The sequence below is a fragment of the Panthera uncia genome, chromosome A2 (genome assembly GCF_023721935.1).
Source record: "Panthera uncia isolate 11264 chromosome A2, Puncia_PCG_1.0, whole genome shotgun sequence".
NCBI classification, from domain to species: Eukaryota; Metazoa; Chordata; class Mammalia; order Carnivora; family Felidae; genus Panthera; species Panthera uncia.
This window is the reverse complement of record NC_064816.1, coordinates 52254791-52281523: the sequence shown is the minus strand read 5'-3', so window position 1 is coordinate 52281523 and position 26733 is coordinate 52254791. Positions and strand designations below refer to the sequence as shown.

At 56.1% G+C, this 26733-nt stretch overlaps 1 protein-coding gene across 2 annotated transcripts in view; it reads left to right on the top strand.

The window, feature by feature from the left end:
- The first annotated feature begins 6 nt into the window (after positions 1 to 6).
- PLXND1 (plexin D1) overlaps positions 7 to 26733 on the top strand; it is a 59456-nt gene continuing 32729 nt past the window's right edge. For both annotated transcript variants that reach the window (XM_049641028.1, XM_049641027.1), the window contains exons 1-8: positions 7 to 1355; positions 19415 to 19591; positions 22266 to 22397; positions 22656 to 22756; positions 22847 to 22976; positions 24456 to 24633; positions 24777 to 24885; positions 25337 to 25439. In XM_049641028.1, coding sequence (XP_049496985.1) covers positions 36 to 1355; positions 19415 to 19591; positions 22266 to 22397; positions 22656 to 22756; positions 22847 to 22976; positions 24456 to 24633; positions 24777 to 24885; positions 25337 to 25439 — 2250 coding nt within the window. In that variant the 5' untranslated portion in view covers positions 7 to 35. The remainder of the gene's footprint in view (positions 1356 to 19414; positions 19592 to 22265; positions 22398 to 22655; positions 22757 to 22846; positions 22977 to 24455; positions 24634 to 24776; positions 24886 to 25336; positions 25440 to 26733) is intronic.

The window sequence follows — 26733 nt, the reverse complement described above, 5'->3', positions numbered from 1 at the left end:
GCACTCGCCGCGCCGCGCAGCCCGCGCACGCCCGGATGGCTCGTCGCGCCGCGGGCGGCGCACCCCTTAGCGCTCGGGCCGCCGCGGCCAGCCCCCTGCCGCCGCGCCCGCCATTCCGGGCCCCATCCCCGTGCCCGCTGCTGCCGCTGCTGCTGCTCCTGGGGGCGGCGCGGGCCGGCGCCCTGGAGATCCAACGCCGGTTCCCCTCGCCCACGCCCACCAACAACTTCGCCCTGGACGGCGCGGCGGGGACCGTGTACTTGGCGGCCGTCAACCGCCTCTACCAGCTGTCGGGCGCCAACCTGAGCCTGGAGGCCGAGGCGGCCGTGGGCCCGGTGGCCGACAGCCCTCTGTGTCACGCCCCGCAGCTGCCCCAGGCCTCGTGTGAGCACCCGCGGCGCCTCACCGACAATTACAACAAGATCCTGCAGCTGGACCCCGGCCAGGGCCTGGTGGTCGTGTGCGGGTCCATCTACCAGGGCTTCTGCCAGCTGCGGCGCCGGGGCAACATCTCGGCTGTGGCAGTGCGCTTCCCCCCCGCCGCACCGCCCGCGGAGCCCGTCACCGTGTTCCCCAGCATGCTCAACGTGGCGGCCAACCACCCGAACGCGTCCACCGTGGGGCTGGTGCTGCCGCCGGCCGCCGGCACAGGGGGCAGCCGCCTGCTCGTGGGCGCCACGTACACCGGCTACGGCAGCGCCTTCTTCCCGCGCAACCGCAGCCTGGAGGACCACCGCTTCGAGAACACGCCCGAAATCGCCATCCGCTCCCTGGATGCGCGCGGTGACCTGGCCAAGCTCTTCACCTTCGACCTCAACCCCTCCGACGACAACATTCTCAAGATCAAGCAGGGAGCCAAGGAGCAACACAAGCTGGGCTTCGTGCGCGCCTTCCTGCACCCGCCCGACCCGCCACCGGGCGCCCCGTCCTACGCGTACCTGGCGCTCAACAGCGAGGCGCGCGCGGGCGATAAGGAGAGCCAGGCGCGGAGCCTGCTGGCGCGCATCTGCCTGCCCCGCGGCGCCGGCGGCGACGCCAAGAAGCTCACCGAGTCCTACATCCAGCTGGGCTTGCAGTGCGCGGGCGGCGCGGGCCGCGGCGACCTCTACAGCCGCCTGGTGTCCGTCTTTCCCGCGCGCGAGCTGCTCTTTGCGGTCTTCGAGCGGCCGCAGGGGTCCCCCGCGTCCCGCTCGACTCCGGCCGCGCTGTGCGCCTTCCGCTTCGCCGACGTGCAAGCCGCGATCCGCGCCGCGCGCACCGCCTGCTTCGTGGAGCCCGCACCGGACGTGGTGGCCGTGCTCGACAGCGTGGTGCAGGGCACCGGGCCGGCCTGCGAGCGCAAGCGCAACATCCAGGTACGCCAAGGGAGCCGGACATCAGCTGGGGTGGGGGTGGGGGTGGGGGGGCAGGAGGGAGAGCGTGCGGGTAACTGGGCGCGTTGTCGCTGAGAGGGACACAGGTGTGAACGTGTGGGACCCAGATGTCCGTGTGGAGACCCAGGTATGTACTCTGGGCCACGGTGCATTTGTCGGGACCCAGGTGTACTCACGAGGATATAGGTGTCAGCCAGGGTGGGGGCACTGGTGCGAATATGGTACAGGTGTGTGCCTGCGGGCACTCGAGAGAGTACTGGGTTACAGGTGAGCATAACTAGGTGTGTAGGAGGGGTCGAGGTTGCAGGTGTTCACTGGAGAGAGCATGTGTTAGCCCAGGTGTGCAGTGGTGGTCCTAGGCATGTCCAGAGTGCAGAGCAAGTGAGTGCATGTCTGACCAGAGGTGTGTTCTGGGCTGGCTGTGTGAGCCTATCAGGGCTGCCCTTGGGAGTTGGCAGATGTGTGCTTGGGTGTGGCAGGTGTGCACACCGGTGTGCACCAGGGCCCTGCAGATATGGGTGGGGGTGTGCAGCAAAGAGGAGTGACGGGGTGTATGCACCAGACTCGTGTGTCCCTGAGCTGGTTATGCAGGAGTGTAGGGCAGGTGGATGTGTCCTGCAGGTCACTGGTGCAGCAGAGTGGGCCTGGGTGTGCACTGGGATGTATGTGGCAGGGAACACAGGTGTTTGGGAACTAGTAGGTACTGTGGGGAGGCCACTGGTTGGCAAATAGGTGTGTTCCTGATGCCAATTTTTATCCACTCATTCAACACATATATACTGAGCATGTAGCATGCACCAGACATGGGCACGACAAGCAAGACAACACTTGTGGAATGCCTACTGAGTGCATCAAATGGCATAACTGTCTTGGTTCTTATAACTACCCTCTTAGGTAGTCTCTATTCGCATCCGCATTTTACAGATGAAGAAAATGAGGAACAGAGAGGTTAAATAGCTTGCTCAAGATCACACAGCTGGGAACTAGCAGAGGCAGGGTTTCAATCTAGGCTGTCTACCCTCATCATCTGTGTCCTTAACACCACCCATTCTTTGCTGCCTTATGGACATGTTGCTCGGAGTGTGTGTGTGTGTGTGTGTGTGTGTGTGTGTGTGTGTACGCGCGTGCAAGTGTGTTGGAGGGGTCTCAGGTGGCTGGGGTGGGGAGGTTCCAGGGCCAAGAGAGTAGAGGGAGGTGAACAGGACTGTGTGCAGTACTGAGGTGTGCAGGGGGCGAGAGAGTGCCAGGGGCTCAGGAGGGAGTAAGGAAGGGCCAGGTGTGGCAGCAAAGCTGGGGGGTGGGAACAAGGCCCGGGAGGCTGGGGCTGGGTTGAACAGAGATGAAGGGGCCAGGTGGGGGATCGCTGTGTGTGTTGACCTTGGGGGAGGTTTATGACACAGTGGGGGAGAAGGGAGCTCTGTGCAGTTCCCCTGGAGAAAGCCCACCAGCAAGGGGTCACTTGTTCAGGGGGCCCTGAGAGGTGGAACCCTGTGCCTTCTCCTTACTCTGTACCCTCACGTGAATCTGGGGAGTCCGTTTCAACCCCAAGCTTTGCCACTCCCCTAGGAAGCCTCAGTTTCTCCCTCAGCAAGATGCTGAACTCAGCCTTTTCCTGGTGAGCCCTCCTTGGGGCCAGGCCCCCCGTGGTCCTGTCCTGTCTCTCCTCCATGGTCTTCAGGCTGTGGGAAGAATCTCATGAGATTAATTATTCCCCCGTGGGTGTGCCCAACACTGGGGCTTTGAGAAAACGCAGATTCCTTCTCCTGCATTCGTGCTCCCATGGCTGTCCACCACCAGCTGGCTGACTGCCCTGAAAATAAAAGGTCACGGTGGGTGAGCAGGGCAGATCGCCACCCACGGGGGCTGGCCAGGTCAGGGTTGACTGCCCAGCACTGTGACTGGGACATCTACCATTCCCCTCCTCAGAGCCACATCCTCCAAAGGGGTGCGTTTGAGGGTACAAGCTTTGTTTGGGGGTCTCAGGGCCAGAGGAGGTGAGTGGGGAGTCAGTCCCTGCTCTACAGAGGGAAGACCCTACTGTGGTAGCCAGGGCTGAGGTCGGGCCAGCCCCTGGGCCTTCCTTAGCCTTTCCAGGGCCTGTGTGTCCATCCAGGCCCTTGGTGTGGGTTGATGCATGGGATTCCTCAGGCCGCCGCCACCGCAGTATCCCCCTCCCCCTCTGCAGGAATCGTCCTGGTTCCCACGGTCCCCAGCCTGGCCTGGTGCAGTGACTCACTCTGCTGAAGTGGGCTAGGGCTTCCTTCTCCTTAGAGGGGCAGGGCCTCTCCAGGGACGTAGCCCCAGGGACAAAGCGGCCTTCGGCCTTCTCCCCATGCCAAGGTGGGGTGGATTCCTGGTCCTCCTCGGCCACACTCCCTGTGTCCCCACCACACCTCTCTCCCTTTTCCCATGCCCTGTTGTGGGCTCAGATCAGTGCCACTGGGCAGTATCTCCCAGATGTGTCCAAGGCCCGAGGGTCTGGGCCTCTGGTGTAGCCATGGGTGGGGAGTGTGGAGGGGGATCCGTTATTCTTGCTCCAGGCTGTTGCCAGCTCCCCAGTTATAGGCTAAGAACTTGGACTTTGTTTCCTGGATTCAAATCATACTCTGTCACTTCCCAGCTGTGTGACCTGGGCAAGTGACTTAACCTCTTTGAGCCTCAGTTCCCTATGCTGTAAAGTGGGGACAATAAAAAAATCTCTAAGGACCGCTTAAAGAACTAAATGAATGAATGAACATAAGTGCTTGGTACCTGGCATGTAGTAAGCACCTGATAGCTCTCTGCTGTTCTTGTCGGTATTATCCCAGGGGCCTTATTAACACAGGTCTGGGCTTGGTCCTGGACAGCAATGACCTCTTTTGGCTTGTTCTGTAGCAGTAAAGACCCCACAATTTCCCACCTCTAGCCCCAGATGGAGGCCTCGACAGACACTTCCTAAGTCCCTACTGTGTGCCCCAGCCAGTGCTATGTGCTGGAGACCAGTGGTGCCTCAGTTTCTGCTCTCGTGGCCCATGCAGGTGAGCAGAGGACAAATATGTGGCCATGCACTTAGATCCCAGGGGGCCAGGGGTGGGGGTAATAGGAAAAGCTGGACAGTGGGAGCCCTGACAGAGGACATCACAGCCTCTGGGAGAGGTGCTATCAATGCAGAGGTGGGGGGATGAGCAGGGGTCGGCTACATGAAGCTGGCAGAAGATGAAAGGGTCCAGGCAGAGGGAACAGCCTGTGCCTAAGCATGGAAGTAGGAAACAGCAAGGAAAGCTGGAGGAATGGAAGGTGGTCCCTGTGGTGGGGGGAGTGGGGAGGATGTGAGAGAAGGCTGGGAGAAGTGGGCGGGGCTTGCAGGTGTAGAGAGGCCACACTGTGGAGTTGGGACTGTATCCTGGGGAGGTGGGAGTTATGAAGGGTCTTAGCCAGAGGAGTACTGTGATCTGAGCACGTCATGCGGCACCTGGGTGGCTCAGTGGTTAAGTGGCTGACTTCAGGTTATGATCTCACCTGTTTGTGAGTTCAAGCCCTGTGTCAGGCTCTTTGCTGCCAGCTTGGAACCTGCTTCAGATTTTGTCTCCGTCTCTCTGCCCGTTCCCGACTCACACTCTGTCTCTCTCAAAAATAAATAAACATTTAAAAAATTTTTGAATGAGCATCTCACTTTCCCCCTCTGTAGAATGGGAGCGATAATAAAGCATTTACCTCATAGGACTGTTGTGGGGAATTAAATGAGCTAATGCCTGTAAAATTCTTAGTAGAGTGCCCGGCACACGTTTGCAGTTACATTTGACCCTTGAACAACTCAGGGGTTAGGGGTGCCGACCCCCTGCACAGTCGAAAACCTGCACATAACTTTTGACTCCCCAAAACTTAACTACTAATAGCCTCCTGTTGACTGGGAATCTCACCAATAATATAAACAGTGACTAACATATATTTTATATGCCATGTGTATTATATACCATATTCTCACAATAAAGTACGCTAGAGAAAATAAAACATTAAGAAAATCAGAAGGAAGAGAAAATACATTTACAGTACCGTGCTATAAAAATTCCACATGTAAGTGGACCTGTGCAGTTCAAACCCACATTGTTTAAAGGTCAACTGTACTATGGGGCGCCTGGGTGACCCAGTTGGTTAAGTGTCCGACTTCGGCTCAGGTCAGGATCTCAGTTTGTGAGTTCGAGCCCCGTGTCAGGCTCTGTGCTGACAGCTCGGAGCCTGGAGCCTGCTTCGGATTCTGTGTCTCCCTCTCCCTCTCTTCTGCTCATGCTCTGTCTCTCTCTCAAAAATAAATAAACATAGAAAAAATAAAGGTTAACTGTACTATGATTGTTTTTAATGTAATTATTTTAGCGAGTCCCTAGGTGGCTGGTGAGGGGAAAGATGAGAGGCAGGGAGACTGGTTGGAGGGCTGGTGCTGTCTTCCAGGCTAGAGATTTGCTCGCTGACTTGCAAATATTTCTCGAGCACCTGCTGTGTGCCAGGCCTTGTGGTGGGCACTGGGTGCAGTGGTGAAGGCCTGTGTCAGGCCCTGCTCTCAGGGGCTGTGCACGGCCTGGTCTGAGGGCACAGAGGGAAGCGGTGGGTTCAAGACAGATTTGGGTGCCAGGGTGCAGCCCCAGCGGCGGACAGGGTAGAGAAGGAGGCTGCCCAGTCGGGCCCAGCATCGGGATAGAAGTGGGTGCTGTTGGAATAAGGCATGCAATCGGGTGCCTGTGGGGGAGAGAATTAATTTGCTTCTGGAGTGTCGGGCAAGATCTAGGGCCCTGGAATCCCTTTCCTCCCAGACCCATCTGGCCTGACTTCTCCAGCACCGGCTGGTCTCAGTGGGGCAGGCATGGGGGACTGGACCCTGCACTTCTGCCTGTTCCCCAGGGACATCTCACCTCCAAGTGAGGTGGTTCGGGTGGGCCTCTGGAAGCCCAGCCTTTCACCCTTGTTTTGGGGGGTCTTTTGACCCCACGAGTCCAGAGCCTTGGCCAGAGTGATCCCAGACATTGTAGCTTCTCACCTGGTGAGCTTTATCCTTTGCTCTCCACATTTAAGACCATGAAATCTTAGCCTCTGCTGCCCCCTTCCATCCAGGAGTGTGCCAGAGAACCAGAGAAGGGAGGAGCTGCCAAGGTGTGAGGTCAGAAGCAGGGAACCTTGTCAAATCCCCCCGCCCCGCCCCAGGCTTCAGAGGGCCCCAGCTTTGTCCCTGGTTCCGGCATTATCTGGGGCTGTTGCATGCATGATTTTGAGTGAGAAAATTGTCCTCCATTGCGTGTGGCTTGGATCCCGTTCCTCAGTTCATGTTTGAGGTGAGAGTGAGTTGGGGAGTTGCTGTGTGCTGTTGATGGGGAAAGTGAGGCACAGGGTTACCCAGCAAGGCAAGGGCAGGCTGAGTCTAACTCTCTTCCCTGAATCTTTCCTCTCAACCTTTGAGTGACCGTGGTATTTGTTTTTTTTAAGCCAAAAGGAAAACCAACAGGGAAATGCCAATGCTGCATTTTCAAGGTGTCTTTTTATAGTAAAGGTGGAAAAAAAACCCTCAGGCTGTTTTAAACTGGCATGCTGTGGGTGGGTGCTCATCGTCAAGAAGGCGTTTTCTGAACCAATTTAGGGGCTGAAATGCTGGGTGGAGGTGGAGGGAGACAGAGCTTCCAAGATGGGCTTTACATTTGGAGTCGGGCTGGGGGCTGGGAGCGTTCCCTGTGGCCAATGGTACAAGCAGACACTTGGTGGTTCCTAGGGGGTTCCAGCAAGGTTGGTCAGGATGATCTTCTAGCCTAGAGAGACAGACAGGCCTTGGGCCAGGTGATGGTTAATATCCCAGTGCACCCTGGTAAGGTCACCAGTCCTGATTCCCAGGTATAAGATATCGAGTCCCATTGTTCTGCCCATAAACTGTGTGACCCAGGGAGAGTCATTTACTCTCTCTGGGCCTCGTGCTTCCTCATTGTAAATGGAACAGTGTCTCCCTCTGAGGATATGGGCAGGTTAAAATCTCACATGCACTGCCCAGGAAATGGTAGGAGGAGGTATTAGTAACAGGAGGGAAAAGCTATGTCTAAGAAAAGTGTGCTTGGCATGCAAAATGGCCAGCAGAGCAGGGAGTGCTCAGAGGAAGGGGTCAGCCTCTTGGAGGAGATGGGATCACACCAGGTCCTAAAGGTGACCTAGGTGGTCGAGACAGAGGGGTGAGGCGCGGGTGTGTCCAGGGCCGCCCCAGCCGAGTGAGCTCAGAGATAGGAAGACATGGAGAGAGTGGGCACGGTGTCACTGCTGGTGGCCGGGCAGACGCTGAACATCTGACGGACTTAAGGGGTGTGTGGAGGGAAGGTGCCCCGGTCAGCTCTCTGGGGCTGAAAAATAATCATCGCTGGGCTCCCAGTTCTGAGTGGGGGCCCTGCGTGAGCACCAGTGTGTTTGAACTCAGAGCCCCACCCCCACCCCCCACCCCTCCCGCCATGAGGCAGGAAGTGCTGTTACAGATGGGGAAACTGAGGGCCAGGGCCACACAGCTGGTTAGCGGGAGTGGGGAATCTGCAGATTGGCTGTCTGGCCCCAGAGTCCATGCTGGGCGATGGCTGGTGAGCTCTCAGCTGGGAGTTTTTCGGTTACCCTTGCCCCGTGGAGACTTGGGCGTGGCCCTTTGTAGAAACCCCGTTGTGTGGTCGCACCTCCACACGGGCCCGGGTGGAAGCTGGGAGCTATTGCTGTGGTGACTCAGTTCCAGAGTGGGGTGAGGCTGGCCGGGGCATCTGTCGAGGCAGGGGCTGATCAGGCCTTTTGAGGAAGTGGGGAAGGCGGGGAAGCACTAGTTGCATTCATCGCTAAAAATGTGATCCTCTGGGCTCTGGAACGAGTGAGCCTCCTGCCCCTTTGAGTGTGCAAGTGAGGGATGTGGTCAGTTTGAATGACGACTTGGCAAATGTCTTTCAGCACTGAGCCCCGCCCTGGACCATGCCAGCCGGGTACTGGGGCTGGGAAGGCTGCCTCCCTCCAGGGCAGCACTTCACCATCCAGGGTTTGCTAGGAGAGTGGATGAAGGATCTGTGTTGGCCTTAACCACAGTTAGGACCTGCCACACCCAGGCAGGCCCGAAGTGGCACATGAGTGCTGGACCCTGGCGCCGACACCCCGAATTCAAATCCTGGCTCCGTACCTTCCTAGCTGTGGCCTCTGGCAAGCCGCTTACCTCCTCTGGTCCTCTTTTTCCTCACCTGTAGAATGGGTTCAGCATAGGGAAGAACGGGGCAGCCTGGCGTTCAGCGGAGACTGTGTCAGTCGTCATCAGCTCCCTGCAAAAACGCTCTCCAAGAGTCAGATTTGCTGGCCCGTGGCTGCTGGTTTTCACAAAGGTTAAGAAAACTGGCCAGGTTCTGTGTTCTGTTTGTTGGAGGGAGGACAGACATGATGTGTATGGAAGAGGAGCATGAAAGCCTGAGGCCCTGGCGGTGAGGGGTCCCATCCCCTTTCCGGACTTCAGTTTCCCCATCTGAGTTGGTCTGGGGGGTGGCAAGGAGGCGCTCACCGACAGAACTGCTTCTGCCAGCATCATTATTATCGCGGTTAATGCTACTGTTTCTTGGGAACTTACTTTGTGTCAGACGTACTACAAAAGCTCTTTGTATATAGTCTATCTTTTTTAAATCTCCCCAGAAATGGGATGAGATGAGTGTTATACCTCATCTACAGAAAGGGGAAACAGAGGCCCAGAGAGGTTAGGTGACATGCCAGAGGTCACACAGTGGGTAAAAGGTGGGGCGGGTATCTGTCTGCAAGCCTGTGCTCGTCACCTTTACTCCCTGGTTCCTCCCAAAACATTGACTAAAGGGATGTGATCCAAAGGGGCCCTCAAGGCCACAGTGGGAAGAGGTGAATGGGTCTATTTTTTTTTAATGTGTATGTGTGTGTGTGTGTATGTGTGTGAGAAAGAGACAGAATGTGAGCAGGGAAGGGGCAGAGGGAGAGACAGAGAGAGAGAATCTGAAGCAGGCTCCAGGCTCTGAACTGTTAGCACAGAGTCCCACATGGGGCTTGAACCCACAGACCCATGAGATCATGACCTGAGCCTAAGTCGGATCTTAACTGACTGAGCCACCCAGGTGCCCCTGAATGGGTCTGTTTTAAAGGTGAAGAAACAGACACCCAGGGAAGCTGTAGCCTGGCTGGGGCTGCTGTGAGGAGTCCTGAGAGCTTCCCAGTGAGCCCCAGTGCCCAGCATGGTCCCAGGTGAGGGGCTTCTATTCCCCAGGACTGCAGCTGCCTCCGCCTTCACCCACCAGAGCCCAGCACCTCCTGAGCGGCGTCTTCTGTCTGTCCTTGCTCCTGGTGGAGGGTTGTCTAGAGTGTGGCAGTATAGGAGGGGACTCAGCTTTGTTACATGACAGCCCCCCAAAAGGGATGAATCAGACTCTGCCCCTACCCTCCAGGAGCTCCCAGACAGTCAGAGAGGAGATCATGACAGAAGATATGCTGCAACCAAGGTTGCACACTGACCAGCCTCTTCTGAGGGAGTCAAGGAAGGCTTCCTGGAGGAGGGGGATGGTGGAGCAGGAATATGGCACATGGGCCTGGGGAAGGCAGGCAGAGGCAGAGGCCCAGAGATGTGGTAGAATATGGCTCGGGTAGCAGGCAGAGATGAAGTTTAGAGTGTGTGGGGTCTGGGGTGCAGGCCAAGGATTTGGATGCTGTCCTGTGGGCTGTGGGGAGCCATCAAGGCTTTGGGAGAAGAGTGAGACATAGTTGATCTGGTTCTAGAAGGGACTCCATAGCTGCTGGCCCCTTATCAGCCCTGCTAGGTGCTGGCAGGAGCAGGAGGCTCTCTCCCAGAGCCCCCACTGTGGCTGGACCAGGTGACTCCCATGGGCCTCTCCAGCTCTGACAACGGTGTGGGGATTGCCATGGAAACCAGCCGGTGCCGCGTGGGGACAGGCCTAGAAAGTCTCCTGGCACCAGCCACGTGCATTTGGATCCTGGCTACCCCCGGAGTGTGGCTGTTCTCTTTTTTTCAAAGTCCGTGTTTGGGCCAGGGCCGAACCCAACAGGCTGCCTGGATGGGCCCCTGCACGGCCCACTTTCCCGCTGACGCTCGATGCCACTGAGATCCGAGATCTGCTGGGCCAGCGGGGCTGGCCCCTCCCAGTCCACCATCCTTTACCCTGAAACACGATAAATCACACGCTAGAGGAGGGAGGAAGCTCGAAGCTCCATTATGAGGCCCAGCAAGGCCCCAGCGGGGCGTTAATCATGTAGTGCTTTCTGCTCTGATCGGTAAATAATGGGGGGGCAGTGGGCAGAGGCCTTGAATTGGAGGCCAGGCCCGGGAAAGGAGCTGCATGGCCTTCTGGAGGTCACCTCTGCTCCCATGCCCCACCCGGGGCCCGTCCAACATCTGTGTCTCCAGAGGTAGCCATCTCCTTAATTGGCCTCGGTTTCCCTAGCTTGCCACCAAGGGCCTCTACAGCTCCAGGCAGCCAGGCTCCCAGCAGCCGTTGACAATGCCCAGCAGAGTGTTGGGTGGAGAGGCCGGGGTTAAGGGTGAGGACTCTGTAGCCAGCCTGCCTAGGTTTGAGGCTCACATCTGGCCCTTCTGGCTGTGTGACCCTGGACAAGTCACTGCTCTGTGCCTCAGTGTCCTTTGCTATAAAGTAGCACCGACTTATTAGGGTTAAATGAGGCTGCACAGGCAGGGGCACAAAGTAAACCGTAGCTGCTTATTATGGTCGTGTTGTTTATACTACTGTATCTTGATTATCTTAAAGCTGTCCCTTCCTGACTTGGGGGTGGTCGCTGAACTGGGATGTGGGCAGCTGGAGACAGGGACCAGTGTGTCCCCTCTATGTCCCCAGAACATGGGACCCAGACCAGAGATGTTTGCTGAGGGCCTCAAGCCAGCCCTGTCCCCTCAGCCATGTCCACAATCAGTCCCCTCCTCTGGGATGGAGGCCAACACCCAGGGGACAGGGAGCAGGGTGTGAGTTCCACTCTCCAGGGCCCCTTAGCCCCAGAAGGAAGGAGGCCAAATGTGCCCAAGAGAGGCAGCTGCGGCTCTCAGCTTCTCCTGGCCGGCATCCCCTCCAGGGGAAGAGGCTGGGACAGAAACTGTTCCAGGGAAAGGAGGGGCTGGAGCCACAGCACTCTGCCCGCCTTCCTCCCCCCTTCCCCCCCCCCCCCCCCCATTAGAGCTGGCGAGAGGGAGTGACTTCCCTGCCCAGGGAAGAGGAGAAGAGTCGCTGGCTGCCCATCCCACACTGTGTTCCTCTGGGACCCCCCGGGGGTGGGGGCGGTGCGAGGGGAAGGGGGCAGGGCTGGAAATGGGGCCAGGCTGGGCCAGAATGAGAAACAGCTTCAAGAAGGGGGAGCCGGGTGTCTGGGGGGCCACGTCCAGCTAACAAAACAATGGCTGCTTGAGTCAGCGGCTGTGGTAGTAGTTCCCAGGCAGGCCTGAGCGGAGCAGGCCTCGGCCGAGCTCCCAGCACCCATCCTCGCTGTGGGTGAGGGTAGATGCTTGACTTTGGGAAGTGGTGGAACTGTCTGTCCTGCCAGGCTCCCGTGTGACCTGCACCGCTAATTGGGAACATTTACTGAGTATCCGCGGTTGTCAGTTTCAAGGGCTGCTGCGAGCTGAGCTCTTTCCAGCAGCTCTCTATGGAGGGTGCTGTTATTGTTGCCACTTTACAGATGCGGAGACTGAGGCTCAGACGGGATGTGGCATCCCAGAGCGAGTAATGAGCCACAAGACTTAGTACGTCAGGAGCCTCAGTTTCTCTGTCTGTAAAATGGGAACACAACAAGAGTGTGCCTGTGAGGTAGCTCTGCTTGGGGCCTACCCACAGCAGATCTTCAATCCAGCCAGGCCCCTGATCTCAGCCTGGGGGCTGTCCCTCCAGGCTGTGTCCAGCTTGGTGGCAGAGTCTAGGGTGCCAGTTGTGGCTAGACAGACATATCGTGCTAAGGATGGCCTGGCTGGCAGGTTGACACGACCCTTCCAGATGGTCTCAGCTTGCCTTGATGAATTCAGTGCCCTGGGGCCGGGTGACCCACCTCCTCCAGAGAAGGGTCAGGGGTACAGAGGTGCTCCTCTCTGAAACTCTGGAAGGGTCTACCCTAGCTGCTGTGTCCATTGCTACTTCTTAGGTTTTTCCTGCCTGATTCAGGCAGCCTGGCGTCAGGTAGGGAATTATCACACTGTTGTCCTGAGGAAGCCTCTGCCCCTCTCTATGCCTCGGTTTCACCTCTGGCTCGGAGCCAGGCCTCTTGACTGTTTTCTGTGGCTCAGTTGGACATTCTGTCCCCGCCCACCCCTCCAGGAAATAAGCATCTTGATCACCCACTGGGAGGTGCTGGTATTTCCTTCCCAGGCAGGAGGCGTCTTCCTCCTTGGTGTGGGGTCATTGCCGGATGCCCGTTAGAGCCAGGTCCATCCTGTTTCCTCCCTGGGCTGACACACAGTAGGCCCATGGCTCTTTCAATGACTCAGTTTATCGTCAGTGGAGGCGTCGGCTTAGTGGAATCTGGAGCCATAGCCAATAGCTGTGGTTTCCAAGAAACTGCAGGGGCTAAAGTTAGAAGGGGGAGTTTGGGTTTGGGGTCACAAGCGTGGCTTCAAATCCCAACCTGGGTACCATGGGTGAACCTTGACAATGCTTCCCCCTTTATCCTCAGGGCTTCTGAAGAAGGGTGGGGGTAGGGGCTATTCAACAGGGCTTTGTGTGAAACAACAATCCTGCAGAGTTTAGTGGCTTTTGTGGCCCCCTGCAGGCTGCCTGTCAGACCCCCATCACCACCCTACCTGATCCTTGCTTGCTCCGTCTCCTCCAGTCCTTGTCTCTGCAGCAGTCTCCTGACGGAGAATTCATCCTCTTTGGCTATCCGAGCTGAAGGAAGAGTTGGCAGGGAACAGCACTGAGAGGAGCCCCAGGGTGGGAGGGGGGCAGGCCAGGTGGAGCAGGGTCTTGAGAGCCCAGGAGCAAAGTTTGGGTTTATACTGAGGGCACTAGGGATCCATGGAAGGCTGTTGAGCTTCAGAGGTGACACAAATTGGTTTGTGATTGGTTTTTTCTTTTTAAAATTTTTTAATGTTTATTTATTTTTGAGAGAGAGAATGAGAGCGGGAGAGGGACACACACACACACACACACACACACACACACACACACAGAATCTGAAGCAGGCTCCAGGCTCCGAGCTGTCAGCACAGAGCCCAGCGTGGGACTCAAACCCATGAACCTTGAGATCATGACCTGAGCTGAAATTGGACACTTAACCAACTGAACCACCCAGGTGCCCCTGCTTGTTTGTTTTTTTAAATAACCTTTTTATTTTGGAATAACTTTAGATGTATAGGAAAGGTACAAAGACAGATAATTCCTGCGTACCCTCCTTCCCGTTTTCCCCATTGCTGAGGTTCTATATTCCCATGGTACATTTGTCAAAACTAAGAAACCAACTTAGTACTTTACTCTCAACTAAACTCCAGACTTTACTCCACGAATATTCTTTTTTTCTTTTCCAGGGTCCCACATTGCATTTAGTGCTTTGCAGTTTTACAAGCTCCCTTTGGCCACCGTGGAGGGTGAATAGAAGGGGGTTTGGTCCAGCCCCAGCCCAGGTATATTTTTTAATACCCGAAAGCCATTGCGCCCTTCCAGGTCCTCACAGTTAAACTTCACTTTCCTGGGATCTCGATTCAATAACCATCAAAAACTTGAGGCGGAAAAGTGCCCTCAATTCCCAAGCACAAAGCCCCAACAGCCGGTGTAGTCTATCTCCAGGACGGAACCACTGGGCCTTGCAGCCTGCCACGCCGGCCCCCCATTGCCGCCTCATCCTCCTCGGAGCCACCTGCGGTGGGGCTGAGGTTTGGTGGGGTCCGTGGGCAGGATGCAGAGGCCTGAGAAACTGGGCTCTTGAAGCTCGTGCTCCCACTGGCTTCCTGGGAAGAGAAAGTCAACACAATTACAGTTGGTAGTGAAATCAATATGTCAGAGTTTTAATGGGAGAGTGGGCAGAGCAGAGCTTTGGCCCCAGGAGGCAGCTAGCTGAAGAGGGAGGGTGTGTCCTGCTCTCAGGAAAAAGCTGAGACCAGCAGTCAGCTATTGCTCATCCCATTTCAGAGAGGGAGAAACTGAGGCTTTTAGAGGAACTAAAAGTACCAGCCAGGTGCCGCCTGGGTCTGAACACCCGATTCCCGTGTTGCCACACACACACTAGGCATATGGTTGGCCCATATGTCAGTCTCGTTCTCCAGCACCCAGCATGGCAGTGTTGCTCTCAATCTCTGGAAAAGCAGCAGCTGAATACAGTCAATCACACTTTAGTCAAAATTAGTCTCCTTTCTTTAGGAAACACTCACCCTGGAGTGTAGTCTCCACCCTGGAGAAGCTCATGTTTATGCTATCATGATAAATGAAAGTGGTGACCAGAACAGTGCTATCACAGAAGAGGGGATATATGTGTGTGTGTGTGTGTGTGTGTGTGTGTGTGTGTGTGTGTTTTGAGGCACATCTTGAAAGCTGGTGAAAAACTTGCTGCCTGGGCATGTCTGACAAAGGGAATAACATGAGCCAAGACAAGGGGGACTGATGGGCCAGGGGAAGTATGAGGGCTCAGAGGTGTGGGAAGGGCATTGGCTGCTGAGGGAATAACATTATGAAGGATCAGGAGCCCTGGTGGAAAGGTGTGGCCACATTTGAGGAATTGCAGAGGTTGGTGTGGTCAGAGCAGAGGGTGGGACAGAGGAAAAGAGCAAGACTTGAAGCTTAAGCGGTTGGAACCAGATCCAAAGGCCTTGAATGCCAGGCTTGCTCCTAAGGACAGCCAGGAGCTGGAGAAGGGTTTTATTCCGGAGAGGAATTAACCAGTTTTGTGCCTGGAATGGTGGCTCCACTGGATTGGAGGGGACTGCTGTGATCGGCCGGCCCTCCCCTGCTCTCAGGGGCATTTGTGTTTTGAAAGACCTACGCAAAGTGAGACTTGAAAGAAGGCGGGTGCTAGGGGAGGAATTTCAGACAGTGTCTGTCATAGGGTCCGGGCGGTATTTTGAGCCTGTGGAGCTAACTGCCCCTGGAGACCGAGTTCGGCTGAGGCCACACTTGGGCTGGCTGTCCTGTCCCCAAGGCCACTGTCTCCTCTTTCCCAAGCCTGCAGCCCACTCCCCCTGCAGGGGAGGCATTTCCCGCCTGCTTGGTGGACATGTCTCCCAGCTTCCACTTTTGAGCCAGTTTGCAGCCTTGTGATCTCTCCTGCCGGTCGGGGAGTCAGCTTCCCCCCTCAGAGCACAGATCATTCAGAGCAGCTGACAGGGGTTACTTCTCCTTTAAAAATTTTTTTTTAGATTTTATTTTTAGGATAAGAAAAAAAAAAAGTTGGAGGAAAGGCTTTTTAGAAAATTCCTTCGGTACAGAATTAATGGCTTGTGAACGTCAGGGCGGGCAGGCGAGAGCTGGATTCCCAGCGTGCTCCTGCCTCATCCACTCTGCCGCCCAGCCCACAAATCACTGTGATCTGGGTGCCTTGTCCGGCTTCTCTTGGCTGGCTGGGGTCCCCCATTGCAAGGCCCAGGGCAGAAAACCCCAGAGGTGTCATCTGGGGCCTCCCGGGTCTTCCCTTCCCTCCCCCTCTCTCAGAGCTCAGGGAGGAAAATCATGTCCCCCAGGCAAGGGTTTACAATTTTAATTTTAAAACAGCTTATTATTTCATGATGCAAGTAATCCATATTCAGTGAAGAAAAGTTATGTAACCCCTAGTAGAAGCTTCCCTCGTGGCAGGCCTTGGGCCCAAGTGCCCACTCTCCTGCCTGCTTGCTGACAGTGCCCCCCTCACCTCTTCCCTGCAGCTGCAGGACTGCTGAGGGGTGAGCCCAGGACCTGGGAGAGGCAGCCGGGGAAGTGGTTCAGCACCCTCTTTCCACAGCTGACCCCCACCTCGGGCATACAGAATAAAGTCAGGCAGGGTAGGTCTGAAGCTGAAAGACAAGAAGGAGCCAACTCTGTGACACCCCAGACACTGTCTAGGAATGACACCCCAGGCAGAGGGAACAGCAAGGGCAAAGGCCCTGAGGCAGGGCCCAGTGTATGAGCAACAGAAATGAGGCCCATGTGGCTGGAGTGGAGGAGGAGTGTGGGTGAGGAAGGTATGGGATGGGCTTAGATGGGCCCATAGCCCCTGAAGGGAGGATTAGGATCCAGTGTTTATTCTGAGTGTTGTGTAAACCATCAGAAGTTTCAAGCAGGAGAGACCTCTTTGCATTTTTTTAAAATTTTTACATTTTTTTAATGTTTATTTATTTTTGACAGAGAGAGAGAGAGAGAGAGAGAGAGAGAGAGAGAGAGAGACAGTGTGCAAGTGGGGGAGGGGCAGAGAGAGAGGGAGACACAGAGTCCAAAGCAGTATCCAGACTCTGAACCGTCAACACAGAGCCCTATGTGGGGCTCAAACTCACAAACCAGGAGATCATAACCTGAGTCGAAGCCGTATGCTTAACCAACTGAGCCAGCCAGGCACCCATTTCTTTGCATTTTTAAAGGGCTCCCTTGTTCAGGGGGACAGGTTGAGGCCAGAGTGGGTCCAGACCAGAGGGGCTAACTTAAGGTGCTCCTGGGCAGTCCAGCTGGAAAACTTTTGAAGTAGGCACAATTTGTTCCAAATTCCACTTTATAATAATCATTTTAGTGACACTCATATCTGAAATGGCAACAGTGTCTGACAATACTTCTGGAGCATTTACACACAGTGCAGGCGCTTCATGGTGAATGATCTCATCCTGTTCTTGTGAGGGAGGGTGCAAGAGATGTACCTACCTAATAGTTGAATAAACTGCGGCTCGAAGAAGTGAGGTGGCTTGCCTGCTCACCTCCAGCCATCCTGGGGAAGACCACCCACTCATGGGTCCTGCCTCCGGGTGGCCCCAGCTCCACCCTCCCCCACCTCTGGGCTCAGGGCCTGGCCCCCCAGGGACGCTGTGGGATACAGGCCCCACCTGGAAGCCTGTGGGGCCCCAAATTGTATTTATTCACCCAAGGACGGGCGGACCTCGTATTTATTGTTTGTTTTTGAAAACTAGCTGAGCTTTAGAGCAAAACCCATACGGGCACATCACCAGTGGCTTAGGCTTACAAAAAGCATAAATGAGAAATTAAAAAAAAAACACACACAACAGGAACGCCTGGGTAGCTCAATCAGTTAAGCATCCAGCTTCGACTCATGTCATGATCTCGTGGTTTGTGGTTTCGAGCCCCACTTGGGCTCTGTGCTGACAGCTCAGAGCCTGGAGCCTGCTTCAGATTCTGTGTCTCCCTTGCTCTCTGCCCCTCCCCCGCTCATGCTCTGTCTCTCTCTGTCTCTCAATAATAAATAAACGTTAAAAAAAAAAAAGAAAAAAAAGAAAAAAAAATTTTGGGGGGTGCCTGGGTGGCTCAGTTGGTTGACGTCCGACTTCAGCTCAGGTCATGATCTCATGGTTTGTAAATTTGAGTCCCACGTTGGGCTCTGTGCTGACAGCTCAGAGCCTGGAGCCTGCTTCACATTCTGTGTCTCCCTCTCATTGCCCCTCCCCAGTTTGTGCTGTGTCTCTGTCTCTCTCAAAAATGGATAAACGTTAAAAAAAATTTTTTTTAAGCCACAGCAAAATGACTCTAAGGCTACACCCTAAAGCCAGTTCTGATGCTACATTCTGGTGACCTTCTGAATCCCTGCTCAGACCCGCCGATGCCCACATCCCAGCCTCCAGGGGGCCGAGGTGTGGCTCAAGTCTGCTGCCAGTTTTTCGTCGTAGAAGAACGACATTGCAACTGATCCAGAGCAGGCCCCTTCCCCTGTGAGTCTCAGTTTCCCCATCTGTGACATGGGACCTCATAGGGCTGCCAGGATTTAGGGAGTCGATGCACAGTCCTGGTACAATCTCAGTTCTCAGTAAACACAGCCTGTTAATGTGTCTACTGTTGTGACCGTTACCTCATTGTGTATGCACTAGCTTTACCAAAATGGTCCCTATGATATCCTGTGACTTTTCTCAGCCAGCTATCTTTCCGTCATAATCCGTACAGAGCTGAGGTGTCACCAAGGGGTGGGGGCAGCCCTCCTGGACCATGCGCCATTATTTTCATGCTCAATCCTGCTGGACACTGAGGTTGTGTTCCCCCGCCTCCTCTTCTAAACCATGCTTGTGTCTGCATCCTTGTGGATTTGTGCAGTTATCTTCTCAAAGGTGCATCCTGGAGGCCTGTTTTGTATCTTTGTGCAAACTGCACAAGGATCCTTTGGAAGAAGCAACAAGACATGGGGGGAGGTGGGAATGAGTCCAGGGAGTGGCTGGGGACTGGGGTCACCAGCTGCGTTGGTCTCACTCCAGTGTGTGGTGGGACTGGGTCGCCACTTGGGGTGGCACCGGGCTGATGCAGATGGCAGGGCTGTGCCTTTGGACTCGCCTTGCCTTCGTTTGCCCGTCTGTGATGTGGGCAGGTGGGGGGATGTATCTTGGGAAGGAGGGGAGGGGCTCAGTCTGGGGTCTGGTGAGCTGTTGGGAACTTGGATGGTGGTGCCGGGGTCAGAGCAGAGGACCTGGGAGAAGGAAACCCCCCTGGTTGCTGTCGAGACCCAGCCAAGGCAGGAGGGATACCTCTTGGGTATCAGCAGGTAAGTTGAAGCAGAGGATGGTCTGGTGTGGGCTCCTCTGCTCTGCCCGCTGTGACCCATCAGGAGGGGCAGCTCCAAGGTCATGAGGGTGTGCAGGCCTCACCCTGTCCTCACCTTCCCGGCCTCCTGACCTTGCCCCGTTGCCGGCTCTTCTTGCCTCCGTCCCATAACTTTTCCTATGTGGTTCTTACTGCCTGAAATGTCATGTCTCCGGGGCAGCTCTGGGACTGAAGCTGAGGTCAGGGGTCCGTCTGCGATCAGGGATAGGGTCCTGCTTATGCTTGGGCCCCAGCCCAGAGCAGGGCGTGTAAAACGGCAGCGTGATTTTAAAGCTCTGATGCTGAGGTCTGACATACAGTGTGGGCATGGAGCCAAAGAAGTTTCTAGAGCCAAGGTGTGACATACTGCTTCTCTTCCAGCTGCAGCCGGAGCAACTGGACTGTGGGGCTGCGCACCTGCAGCACCCACTGTCCATCCTGCAGCCCTTGAAGGCCACGCCTGTGTTCCGAGCCCCGGGCCTCTCCTCTGTGGCCGTGGCCAGTGTCAGCAACTACACAGTGGTCTTCCTGGGCACAGTCAGTGGGCGGCTGCTCAAGGTAGGGCTGGGGGGTCAGGGCCGGGGAGTCTGAGGGAGGTGGAGGGTGTGGGGGGAGGGGGAGCCTGGGTAGGCTGCACAGGTGGACACTACAGGTCTAATACTGGCCTTCATTTTCTCTGGTTTGCCTGGCACCTTACAGTTTACAAAGCATTTTTCACATCTGTTTCTTCTACTCTTGCTCATAACAAATTGCCTTGTCCTGCAGAAGAGGGAAACCAGGCCTGAGAGAGGGCCCTTCCCTCTGGTCTCTAGGACTTGGGCTTTGAAGCAGAGGGATCTGAGTTCAAGTCTCTAGGCTCTGCCGCTTGCTGGCTACTTGACCTTGGGCAATGCACTTTCTCTCTCTGGGCCTCAGTTTCCCTGGCTTTTGAGACTGCTGTTAGGCTTTGACGGGTGAAGGCCACAGCCTGGCAAGTGGGGGCTCTCATTGCCATTCCCTCCCCCACCTGGCTGGCTGCCCTCGGAAGATCTCCCCGACCAAGATGACTGGTTTCTGGAGGTGATGATGCCTGGCCCCAACACTCCTGGAGCTGGAAAGGATGAGAGGCACCTGCTTTCCCCACCATGGGGTAGGAAGGGCTTTCCAGGGCCTGGGCCGGCTTCCTCCCAGCCACCTCCCACCCTCTGCCTATTGGGAAAGTCAGCTGCCTGGCACAGCTCCAGTGTGTGCCAGGCCCTGGCCTAATTGACTCAGATCTGATAACTCAATTCCCTCAGCTGCCCAGGCGGATGCCACGGGCCAAGGGGTAGGCTGGGGATTGGAGCCCTGGCCGCCTGGCCCCGGGACCTTAGCTGGCCCGCTAGCAGTGGTGAAAGGTGCAGGTGTGGGAGCAGGGAGGGAATGGGGTGGGGTGGGCATCCTTCTCAGCCTTTGAAGTCCCAGTGAGTGTCCTTAGACAGTGAGACTCATGTTTTGGGGTCAGATACTTGGATTTGGATCCTGGCTCTGCTGGTCCCAGCTGTGTGACCTGGGGGTGGCTGCTTCTCACCCTGAGCCTCAGTTTCCTCATCTGTCATGAGGGAAATGAGTCGGACCATCCCAGACTGTGGTCAGAGTCTGCTGTCCCCTGTGAAGCAGGTAGTGCCAGGATCCCCATTTCCCAGGTGAGGACGCTAAACCTCCAAGAGGGGAAACGACTGCCCCGAAGTCACACAGCTGCCCCTGGGCCAGCTGACCAGGAACCCACATGACCCCTTGACCCAGGCCTCTTTACCCACCACCCTGCGCTGGGCACCACCTTCTCCCACCAGCCCTTCCCTGCTCGGGGCTTAGATCATAGCATCTAGCCCAGGCTCTGGAGCACAGTAGGTGCTCAATAGACGTTTGAAGGAGTGGAAATAAACCAAGTGCCTGCCGGGTGCCTGGGGCAAGGGCAGGAGCAGGTCGGAGACTGAGCAGGGGCCAGGCTGCCTGGGCAGACCCTACCCAGAGGTCACCTGGGACGGGTGATGTCTTGGGCTGGAACAGAGCCTGTGGGAGCCTGGGAACAGAGTAATTTTAATTTGGTGTGTGGAGGGCATTTGAGAAACTCTTCCAGAAGAGGCCCTGGGGGGACAGATCCTGGCTGAAAGTAGAGGAAGAGAAATACTCCAGCAGGGAGCACAGCGTGGATAAAGGCCTACAGGCTGGAATGCTTGTGTTGGGTTGAATGGGTAGAAATGAGCCTGGCAGAGTAAATTGGGGTTGGTTGTCGGGGCCTTCAATACCAGAACAAGTTTATTCCATAAGCAGGCGGGAGCTACCAAAGGTTTGGAGCCTACAGAGAAGGCCAGGCAGTAGGAGGCCCAGGGAGGCATCTAAACTACTGGTCCCAAGTCAGGGCCTGGCAGGGCCTTAGACAAAGCAATGTGTTGGAAGTGTGAGGGGCCAGCTGAAAAAGAACAAAGTTTGATGGGGCTCTTGTGGACATTGTCTGTCCTCAGGAGGACATGCAGAGGGTCTCTCAGAGCCAGAGAAGCTTCCAGGCCTCAGCTGGTCCTGGTCTTCCTCCTGCCAGGACCTTGGACCCCACCCTCTAGCCTCATCCTTGGACTGTGGGGTCAGATAGGCCTGGGCTTGCACTGTGACCCTGAAGTGTCTTCATTTTATGACTCTCACCAAGTCTGTAGCCTCTCTGGGCCTCCATCTCCTCATCTGTGAAATGGGCACAAGAGGGGAGGCATGAGAAGTGTGGCCCCATCAGCACTTCGCAGGCATCTTCTCCATCTGTGCTTACCACCGTCCCGAGGGGCAGGTGCCGTCATTAGTCCTAGTAGGTCAGGAAGCCGAGGCTCCCAGAGGGGAAGTGACAACCTGTACGTTTGTACAGCACGTAAATGTCAAAGCTGGAATTCAAACACACATCCCTGCTCTTAGGCATGATGCCAGACAGCTGCCCAGAGAATCTTTTATAAAGTGTAAGGTCTGCATGTATTCCGAGGGCGGGATGTGATGGAGAAGATCAGTCAGGGAGGGAGTTCCTGGTGGGGCCATACCAGAGGCAAAGGTGGAGAGGCCAAAGCCACTGCCCCCCTTATATGTCTGTGATTTCCTACCAGTCCTAGAAGGTCTGCAAGAAGATGAGGCTGAGACCCCAAGCCTGAGTCAGGTCCCCACCTCCAGGGGCATGTCCCCTGCCGTGGGCACCCTCCCAGTGCCCCATCACCCTGACGGCCACGCCCCACCCCCACAGATCAACCTGAACGAGAGCATGCAGGTGGTGAGCAGGCGGGTGGTGACGGTGGCCTACGGGGAGCCTGTGCACCACGTCATGCAGTTCGACCCAGCAGACCCTGGTTACCTTTATCTGATGACGTCCCATCAGGTAAGGCCAGAGCCCTGGCCTGACGGGGTCCCAGGACACGTGGGCTTTCTTCCTCTCTGCCTCCCACCGGGGGCACCTTCCCTTCCCACGCCTTCCCCGTGTACACATCACCTTTGCAGGGAAGCCCTGTTTCCCCTAATTTCCCCTGTTGAAGCATCGAGCCTCAATTTCCCCGGCCTCTCGGGGCCCTCGCCACTGCCGATTCCCCGGGCAGAGGCCAGCAGCCCCGCTGAGCTGGGCCCTCCCCTCTGCCTCTAGATGGCCAGGGTGAGAGTCGCCGCCTGTGCTGTGCACGCCACCTGCGGGGACTGCGTGGGTGCAGCCGACGCCTACTGTGGCTGGTGTGCCCTGGAGACACGGTGAGGCTCCCGGGGGCAGAGGCTGGGTGTGGGCAGCTGCAGTGGGGCCAGGGGCCCGCCAGGGTCCTGATCTGTGCCATGCCGCACCAGGTGCACCCTGCAGCAGGACTGCGCCAACTACAGCCAGCAGCATTTCTGGACCAGTGCCAGCGAGGGCCCCAGCCGCTGTCCCGCCATGACTGTCCTGCCTGCAGAGATCGACGTGCACCAGGAGTATCCAGTGAGTCCCGGGGGAGCTGGGATTCAGCTCGGGGTGGGGAGGGGACACAGGGTGGGGAGCTGCCCTTCACCTGGCCCCCAAGCCCTGAGAGGTAGAGACTCCTGCCCCCAGTGCCCCTGGGACCTGGAGGCAAGGAATGAGAATGACTGGGCTTTACTGAGCACTTACTGAGTGCCCACACTCGCCGTGTGCGTGATGTCCACCTGTGTTGGTCCTCATACAACTCTATGAAGTGGATGCTCTTAACATCCCCGTTTTTCAGAGGAGGAAATTGAGGCACCGAGAGGTAAAGTGACTTGCTCATGGTCATACAGCTAGGGAGGAGCAGAGCTGGGATTTGAACTCAACAGAGGCAGGCTCCAGAGTCTCAAGAGGGAGGGAGCAAGTTGGGGGATACAAGGAGAGTCAGTGCCCAACCCCCTGCCTCTTCCCGGGCCCGGTACAGGTAGGGGTCAGAGGGACCACCAAGTGCCAGGCTGCTATTTCTTGTGCTCAGAAACAGATCAGATGAATCTGCAGTGTGGAGGCAGGGACTCCCTGCCTCGCCTGAGCTCAGGAAGGCCTGGAGCTGCCACAGCCCCCTCCCCACCCATAGCAGGCAGTCCGGGGAGGGCTGAGGGACAGGCAGGCCTGGGCCCCACTCAGCCCTGCCCTCAGTGACCTCCCTATGGCTGGCTATCCTCACCTATCAACAGGGGGGAGATGGTGGTTCTAATGGGCCAGATGGGGTCTGGGACTCCTCTGCACCCACTCCGCATGATTATGTATCACAGAGCCCTTCACATGTTTTATGTCCACAAGCAGACCAGGCACAGGTTTGTCCATCCATCCATTCATTTATTCGTTCATCACATAGATCATTGAGCACCTACTATGTGCTAACAGCAGTTCTAGACTCTGGGGACACAGCAATGAACAAGACAGAAAAAGCCCTGGTCCTTGAGCAGCTGACATGCTTGTGGAGCGAGAGAACGCGCAAGATAGGATGGCAAGATGGTGAAAAGTACTGTGGGGAAAAGGGCGCAGAAGAGAGAGAGGGGTGGGGAATGAGTGGCGGAGTATCGACATTTTAGATGAGGCTGGAGCTAGGCCCATGGTGCAGATGTTACATTTGAGCAAAGATATGAAGTAGGTGAGTTAGGTGGGTATCTGGGAAGAGTGTTCTGGGCCAAGGGAACTGCCAGTGCAGAGGCCCTGAGGTGAGAACAGATTGGTAGATTTGAGAGAATATTAGGAGATGAGGTCAGAGAAGTCCCAGGGACCAGATGACTCAAAGCCTCCTTGACTACCGTAAGATGGTCATTTTCATTTTGCAGATGAGGAAACTGAGGCCTAGTGAGCCCCATGTAGGATATAGCCCTCTGGCCTGGAGTCCTGGCCACCTGTCACCCCTTCTCCCAGGGTTGCTAGAGTGGGGGCTGGGCCCCGAGGGGAAAGGCCTGCTCCCCACTCTCCAAGCTGAGGGTCCCTGGCCCCCAGGGCATGATCCTGCAGATCTCGGGCAGCCTGCCCAGCCTCAGCGGCATGGAGATGGCCTGTGACTATGGGAACAACATCCGCACTGTGGCCCGGGTCCCGGGCCCTGCCTTTGGCCACCAGATCGCCTACTGCAACCTCCTGCCAAGGGACCAGTTCCCGCCCTTCCCGCCCCACCAGGGTAAGCACTGCACTCACTGGGCTGTGAGTACAGCCCTGAAGGGGTGTAATGGAATGTCAGGCATGGGGGTCCTGATATCACAGCCTCCGAGGTCAGGGGAGACTCCCTTTTGTCCTCTCCCTGGTTCCCCTGGTCCATTCTAGATCACGTGATTGTTGAGATGTCTGTGAGGGTCAACGGGCGGAATATCGTCAGGGCCAATTTCACCATCTACAACTGCAGCCGCATTGGACAAGTGTATCCACACACAGCGTGAGTGGGTCAGGGTGCTTGCCTCTGGGTGGTGGGAGGAGGAACAGGGAAGGGTCTCTGCTCTCAGGAAGGCCCTTGGAAGAAAAACAGTGGTGTGCTAGAGGCAGATAGGCCCTCGCTTGTTCATTTTCTGGCTCATTTATGTGCAGCAAACTCTTATCACCCTAACCTGGCTTCTGTGGGCATTCAAGCTGCAGGGGCAGAGAGAAGTGCTTTGATTACCCTTAATTTAGTCTCCTAAAGGCCCTGCTTTAGGTCTATATCCTCCTTGCATGCCTCTCGTAGCAGGGAGCTCAGTATCTTCAAAGTGCCCCACCCTCTGATGATGATGGTGGTGAAGGAAGACCTTTCTCCCCAGGGCCGGGATCTGCCTCTTAGGTCCCAGTTCCTGGGGGCAGGGGTGAAATGAGGGGTGGGGATCTGAGTGTCTGAAACGCTCCTTGTCTCCCAGCTGCACCAGCTGCCTGTCAGCACAGTGGCCTTGTTTCTGGTGCACCCAGCAGCATGCCTGTGTCTCCAACCAGTCACGGTGTGAGGCCTCACCGAATCCCATGGTAAGTTAGGCCTGGGTGGAATGCCCTCTGCCTGTTTCATTACTTTTTTTTTTTTTTTTTAATATGTTGAGAACATTTCCACATCATTAAATTTTCTTCCTGGCACCAGATTTAACAGCTGTGCTGGGCTCATCACATAACAGCACATTTAACCAATCCCCTGTTGTTGGATGTACTGATCACTTCCCATTTCTTTTTTGTGTTCTGATATAGACAGGGCATGGCGTGCGTCCTTGATTATTCCCTGGAGATGAACTCCTAGAAATGGCATATTGGGGTGAAAGCGTGGCCACATTTTTACATCTTTGACTCAACTGCCTCCAGAAAGCCTGAGCCAGTTTTAACTCCCACCTGCAGTAGGAGGGCTCCTTTCTACACACCGTGTCAGTACTGGCTAGTTTGAAATTTTACCTGTAACATTTTCAACAACGCTGCGGGCTCAGGGCAGTTGTCCCTGAGGCCAGGAAATACCAGACTGGGACCTTGAATCTAAGCCCCTCTGGCTTGGCGCCCATGTTCTCCTTCCTTCCCGAGATCAGGAGGTGGGCTGAAAGGCCCCTGGCTTGGTCTCCCCATGGGTGCTGGGGACCCTGGAGCAGGTGATGCCATGGCTGTCCCTGAGCAGAGAAGGTGAGCTGGTCTCAGGAGCCACACGCTCCCAGGTCCTGTTGCTTATGCTGGTCCCGTGAGCTCTACAGGCTGATTCTCCGCTGGCCAGGATCCAGGCCCTCCCTGGTGCTGTGGGATGGCTGGATTGAATCAATTACACCAGGGTGGGCGTGGTGGGGAGAGTTGGCGGACGGGGAGAAGTACAAATGGAAATGCCACATACCTTGCGCCTGGTTGGTTTCTGCCGTGTGTTCACTTGCAGGGTGGCCTTCTGCCATTGCCCCAAAAGCTTCTAAGGCCATCCTAGCCTTACCAGGGATGACCAAATGAGGCTTTGGCTGGGGCAGTGATGCTCAGCCAGGTGAGCTACACTGGGGTGGGAGAGGGTGTCGAGGTTCTGAGACCCTCTCAGACCTGGCTGCTGGAGACTCTGTCTTGTATCAGGGCTGTGAGGGGTCAGGGTGAGGCACTGAGTCCCTGCCTGAGGCTCCTCTCCCCAGGAAGGAGATGCTCCCGCCCACTTTCCAGATGGGACAACTGAGGTAGCAAATAGGGTCCTGGGCGCACTGCTTCCTAGCATGTGTCCCAGGGAAGCGGCCCCAGTCCCCAGAGCATCTGAACCCCCAGCCTCTTGGCTCTGGGCTCAGAGAATCTCATCAGGAACCCTCCAAGCAGGTACAGATCA